Source organism: Perognathus longimembris, chromosome 19 (assembly GCF_023159225.1).
Source record: "Perognathus longimembris pacificus isolate PPM17 chromosome 19, ASM2315922v1, whole genome shotgun sequence".
Classification (NCBI taxonomy): domain Eukaryota; kingdom Metazoa; phylum Chordata; class Mammalia; order Rodentia; family Heteromyidae; genus Perognathus; species Perognathus longimembris.
Window position 1 is genome coordinate 22,554,574 of NC_063179.1, and position 6,358 is coordinate 22,560,931.

General features: G+C 37.8%; 1 protein-coding gene across 2 annotated transcripts in view; it reads right to left on the reverse strand.

The window, feature by feature from the left end:
* Positions 1 to 1,851, reverse strand: part of Dab2 (DAB adaptor protein 2) — a 24,192-nt gene extending 22,341 nt beyond the window's left edge. Inside the window, exons 1-2 of one of the 2 annotated variants that reach the window (XM_048368509.1) lie at positions 1,658 to 1,851; positions 606 to 745 (exon numbers count right to left, since the gene is read on the reverse strand). In XM_048368509.1, the coding sequence (XP_048224466.1) occupies positions 606 to 745; positions 1,658 to 1,748 (231 nt within the window). In that variant the 5' untranslated portion in view covers positions 1,749 to 1,851. The remainder of the gene's footprint in view (positions 1 to 605; positions 746 to 1,657) is intronic. The other variant, XM_048368511.1, reaches the window with a different exon arrangement.
* Between the last annotated feature and the right edge of the window lie 4,507 nt (positions 1,852 to 6,358).

Below are 6,358 nucleotides of genomic sequence, written 5' to 3' on the forward strand. Positions count from 1 at the left end.
CACATAGTAACATAGTAAAGAAATTTAAAAATTCAAAACACTTAAGGGCTAACTCAAAAGAACACTAGCTTCCAAGTAAAATTCTGATTTTTTGGAACATCTTTTGCATAAAAATAGAGTATTCCATTTTTTTCCCTGTGCAAAGTAAGATACTTAGCAGATAAGTGAAGGAGACCATTGTGATAGATTTGGTTTGTCCACAGGCTGCATCTGCCAAATGCAAAAACATCTAGAGTCCAGCTGTCTTTGATTAACTTAGGTCTCTAGAACAGTTATGTAAATGCACAAGGTAACTTATGGTTTCAGAAAATGAGACACTGAAGGATGGAGATACAGCTCAGTGGTTGAGACCTGAGTTTGCTCCCTAGTTGCACTTTCTATTTGTCTGTCCATCTGACCATCCATCTGTCTGTCTGTCTGTCTGTCTGTCTGTCTGTCTAGCTAGCTAGCTATCACCAACATACACAGAGAAAGAGACATCATTAGATCAAGTATGCAGTTAGACAACTTAAAAAACTGAAACATAGGTAAGAAAGATTTCTAATTGGATTTCTTCTCATGAATATTTGCTTAAGATACAAACAAACCATCATTTTCCCCTTTACCTTGAGTTTCATCATAGAGTCTTGGCTCATTTTATCTCCCCTTGCATCTGGAACATCATCAATACCAATTAGCTTGGCCTTGTATTTTACACCATCACCTTTGAACCTGGCCAGAAGATACTCATCTGTCTTTTCAGAACCTGAATAAAAAAATATAAGATAAAGGTTATATTTAAGTGCCTCTTGTAGGTGTGACAAAATGTGTCCCAAAAGTCCCCAAATTTTACTACACAGGATATTCTACTTGTCTATTTTTTCCTTCTTTAAAAAAGTTCTTGTTTGGGCATTCAATATGAAGTTGGGGTTGGGAGAAAATAAAGTCTTAAAGATGAGAAACTCATGGGAATGAGTGAGGAAGGAGCGGAGAAGAAGATTTGTCAAAGAATTATTACAATTTTGAAATGTAAAGAGGATATATTAGTTTTTAATATAAGGCAAATAATCTGCTGAAGAATTACTAACATTTTGAACTGAAGGACAAGGGAATTATGAGTAAACTCCTAAACAATAAATGAGAGGGTAATTGAGATGCTCCTCTTCGAAAGCTTACACAATCTCATTCCCAGAGCTAAAAGTCAGTAGTGGAAAATCAGCAAGTTTCCAGTTCTGAGTGATTAAGGACTTTGACACTGTATACTAAGTCATATATAAGATCAAAAGAGGAGTCTAATAAAATTAGGATCTTGATATGTATATATACATATATTAAATATTTATATATAAATATATATATTAAATGATGGATTCAATAAATAAATTAGTGACTATACATCTGAAAGATAAACACATAATAATGGATAATTGTACTAGTAACTGAAGAAGACATTATGAAAGTTTGCCATTTAGATCTAAGTTGGTACAATCACAGATTCAAAGATCAGTCTTATCACACATTTTTTTTTTTTTTGCCAAAGTTCAATTTCCCTGTTGAACATGAGCTAAGGTGACAATAAGGCAAGAGCTAGCTCTTACTTTACCCCAAATTTCACATTTCTCTTTAGAGGGAACCACATTTACCCCCCTTTGCTGACCTTGAGAGGATTTTTGCATACCTTTCTTCTTTTCCTTCTTCGATGGAGCTTTTGGGGCAGCCTGTTGGTCAGGCTGACCATTAGTTGCACTTGTTTCTACTTCGTTAGACATGGCAAGAAGGCAAGCAGCAAACGCAAGCACCAATAGACTCTCAGTGACACCAGGCAATCCCCAATGGACAGCTCTCAAATGAACATAACCTGTGACACACACCTGTGGGCAGAGTTGAGAGGAACAATGAGAGCAGAACATGAACACCGGAGTTTTGTGCCATTGTGGTCTATAGGTAGTGATCACCATAGTTCTGTAGACATAAATTTCTTCTCTAGCAGAGCAAACTCTTGATCAAGGAATTGGGTAGGATTGCTTTCTTCATGATTTCCAAAATAAGAAAAAGTATGGTTAATGGCTTTTTCCTTAAACACTTGATTTCTTGCAGCATTTAAGAGTTATCTTTCACAGCAGTGCACATTAGAACTTTGGTACAAAAAATTCTATTACTAAAGGTAAGGATTGAGGTGGGTGTGATGGAACACATCTGTAATTTCTGCCCTCAGGAGACAGAAGCAAGGAGGATCATGAATTCCAGGTTGGTCTGAGCTACCTCATGAGCTCCAGGTCAGGCTGAGCTAATATCCTGTCTCACAAAAGTGTGTCTGTTGTTGGGAGTATAAACTTGTTTAGCTGCTCTGGAAAGCAATGTGGAGTTTCCTCAAAAGGCTAAACATAGAACTTCCCTATGACTCATGAGCCACACTTCTGGGCATTTACCCAAAGGATCACAAACAAGGCCATACTAAAGCTACCAGCACAACCATGTTCATTGTAGCATTGTTTATCATAGCTCAAATATGGAACCAACAAAGATACCCCTGAGTAGATGAATGGATCAAGAAAATGTGGTACATATACAAAAAGGAATTCTACACTTCTTTCAGAAAGAATGACACTGCCCCATTCATAAGAAAATGGAAAGACTTGGGAAAAAATCATACTACGTGAAGAGAGTCAGCCCTAAGAAACATAGATTCCATGTTTTCCCTCATTGGTAATAATTAGTATATGTCTAGGATAGTCCTAGAAGATGACCACAGTAGCTCAATAGCTATGTACATATGAACACATAAGTTGACGCTAAATGAAATGATCTCCAAGACATGGAAACAAATGGTTTATCATTGATGTTTTTATTTTTAATGTACTATGTGTAATTATTTCTCTTTTCTTCTGTTCATTTTCCCTATGATTTATCCCCTGTTGTCATTGTATTTGATTCTGGTACCCTGGGTATTTTATATATGTTTGTCTGAATTAGGGAAGGGAAAGGAACATCAAAATGGTGAGACAAAGGGTAAAAGGCAAATCAATGCAACAGCAACACTTATAAGACAATATGTTGGAAATGAACTGTACAACTTGGGAGGCAGGGATTTGTGGAGGAGGGAAGGTGGGAAAAAAATGAGGAAGGGGGTAACAAGTTGGACAAGAAATGTACTCACTACCTAACGTATATAACTGTAACCTCCTTGTACATCACCTTGACTTCAGAGCAAAATAGAAATACAAGGAATATTGAGTTTGATAAGCTTGCAACTAGCATCTGAAAGTGGACATTATAAATTACAATTTTTCACAGTTACTCAACTATAGACAAAAAGGAGAGTGGGGTTATGAATTAGGAATAAGTCTCAGTGGTAGAGTGCTTGATTCAAAAAATCACAAGGAAAAAATATGAAGGAGAGTTATTAATTTTATCTTGGTCATATTGATAACTACTTTTTCAAATATTTTAAAAATGATAACTACATATGGTCTTCAGAGCTATACAAACAACATGCCTTAAAAGATCTTTTTTTCCACACTTATATGTACCATTGGCTCCCCCTGAATCAGTGTAACACAGCAGGTAAAAGGGAATAACTCAGTCACTGCCAACACTCAGAAGTGAGCTGCTTAGCCAGGTGCTGGTGGCTCACGCCTGTAATCTTACCTACTCAGGAAGCTGAAATCTGAGGGTCATAGTTTGAAGCCAGCCTTCCATCAAATTTTTATCTCCAAGTAACCATTAGAAAACCACAAGCAGAACTGTGGCTCAAAGTGTTAAAGCACTAGCTTTGAGCACAAATGCTCAAGGACTGTATCCAGGCCCTGAGTTCAAGCCCCACAACAGACAAAAAAAGTAAAAAAAGTGAGCCTCTGTTTCAAAAGATATTTTCATTTCCTGGCAGTCCAGAGTAGACAGTTTTAGAAAAAGCTAGAATGAAAGGGTGGAACTTCTAGGCCTGGAGTCCTAAATCAAAGAAAAACTTTACAAGCCTCCTTTATGACTGCATCTGGGCTATAGCACTCCTCCACAATAAAAGCCTTCTCATTCTGTGCTACACCACCCATCTCTACATGGACATTTAACTGAAGGACTGTGCCCATCACCTGTGAAGGTAGGCTGTTTGCTAGACACCTAAGATAAAAACTCGAGTTTTCACTTAGGTTAAATTGTACTTTTCATCTCAACATGGTTCCTTGAATGTTGTAGTTAATTCCTCCCTTTTCAGTTTCTATATAGTCTTTCTAGTCTTAGCAGCCTTTAAATACACAGACACATACACACTCATGCACACACACATACTCTACACACACACACTCTACACATGAATGCTCTACACACACACTCTAAACGCACACACATGTACCCAGATCACTATTACCCAAATCATTTAGATATTTAGTAGTTAAGTTTACTCAGATTCCTGACAGCAGGTAGTCAGGGAGGTGGTCTATTTTCAGAAAGAAGTCACCCATGCAAGACTTAGGTGGGGCTAGCTACTATTAACCTTGCACTTGAATTAAATTCAATATCCATAGTAGCTCTATGAGTATTGTAATGCAACATTTTTTTTAATCTCTAAGGGTAAAGCCACAGCACAGAGATTTCACTACTTGTGAGTGGTAACACCAGGGTTCTGGTCCACACTGTCTGCTTCAAAACCAGAGTTTCTTGCTATGTGTTTGCTCTTTTATATATCTGTTGTGGTGCCAAAAAGACATATCCAGGTCCTGATCTCCTGAACTTTCTTGAATATGACTGTATTTAGGAAAGGAGTCTTTACTATTAGATAAGTTAAAGGTCTTAAAACACATTATTCTGATTTTGATGAGGGCCTTAAATCCAATGACAAATGTCCTTATTTTTAAACAGCAGAGGAAAATGAGGCACAGGGATACACAGGAGAGAAAGTAATACAGAGCCAATTGGAGCTCATGGAGACAATAAAGCCAATGAAGACAAGTTGGTTTGATACATCTACAAACCAAAAGAAGCCAAGTACTCCCAATACCAACCAGAAGTGAGGCTTCAAGCATGAAATCAGTTCTTTCTCAGAGATTCCAAGAAAGATCAACCATAGGAGATTCTAGGAATGGAAGATTCCATGGAGATTCCAGGAAGGATCTTGTCCATGTTTTGGACTTCTTGCCTTCGTGATTGTGAGAGAATAAATCTTGTTTTCACTAAGCCACCCACTCAGTTGATAATAATTTGTTACCACAGCTATCGGGAATGAGTATTCCTCCTCCATTTTGTATGCCTTTATTAGTTTTAGGGGTTCCCAAATTTATTTCTTGATGCCTTGCTAGATACTTCTCCTGGTCATGTCTGTACTCTTCTAATTTGGGTCTAATACTTACTCTCTTTGGTTTCTTGGAATTCATTCCAATCAAGCAGATATTTGCCCATATAAGGAAGTGAGAGTCAGCTCTTTTCTAAGCCATGTGACATTCATTTTCTCCTTCTCCCCCATGACCAAGTAGCCATCTGACTATTAGTGCATGAAGATGTCAGGATTAAATATGGAAAACGAATGACTTCCTTACCCTCTGGCTTTTCCTGTTTTCTTCCCTTCAAAGGACTGTTCATATCAACACTCTGGTTGGAGTCAACATCAGCCCCTGATAGATCTTCTAATCAGATTCAATTAATTTCCCTTTTCTTTCTCTCAGGGGTACCCCACCACCACCACAAACACAACATAATCATACTTTTGGGGGGGTTGAACACTTTTTCCCTACTTTTTTTTCTAAACTCCTGTGACAAACTTGAAGCTCCAGTCCATGACTTGTGTTTACTAAATGAGGATGATACAGATTTATTTTGAATGATGTGGTTTCTCTAAGTATTAGAAAAGCATTAGATCTTTTCCTGCAAAATCCTACAATGGTTTCCCTTTTAATTTATGACAAAAATATGGACTTTCATGTTGCATGCAAGACACTTGAGAAGATTTGGTTCCTCCTTGCTTTCAGCCTCATTTCCTTTCACTACTATCTACCAATCCCAAATTCCTCATTTCTTTTGGAATGCTGTCATTCATTCCTTACATTCTCATAGTTACTGAGCTGCACCTGGTCTACATCCTTTCCCCCAGTTACCTGTTTGTTCCTGGAGAGAGTATATAGAACTTCGTTGAAGCTCTTCCTTCTCCCTACAAATACATATGACCACCACAAGGTTTTCACACTTACCTCATCTGTTCTCTGGCCTACACTCTCCTTGAGTAGGAAAACTCCACTATTTTCATATAGAAGCCATTCACGTGGACATGTGGTGATCTGGGCCATTTGCGCTATGCAGTTTCTTCCTTGCTTGCTGTATGCGTAAATTGGTATGTATTATTTCTTTAGGAAGGGGCATGTGAGTTCTGCCAGTACTCCATTCTGGAGAGAGA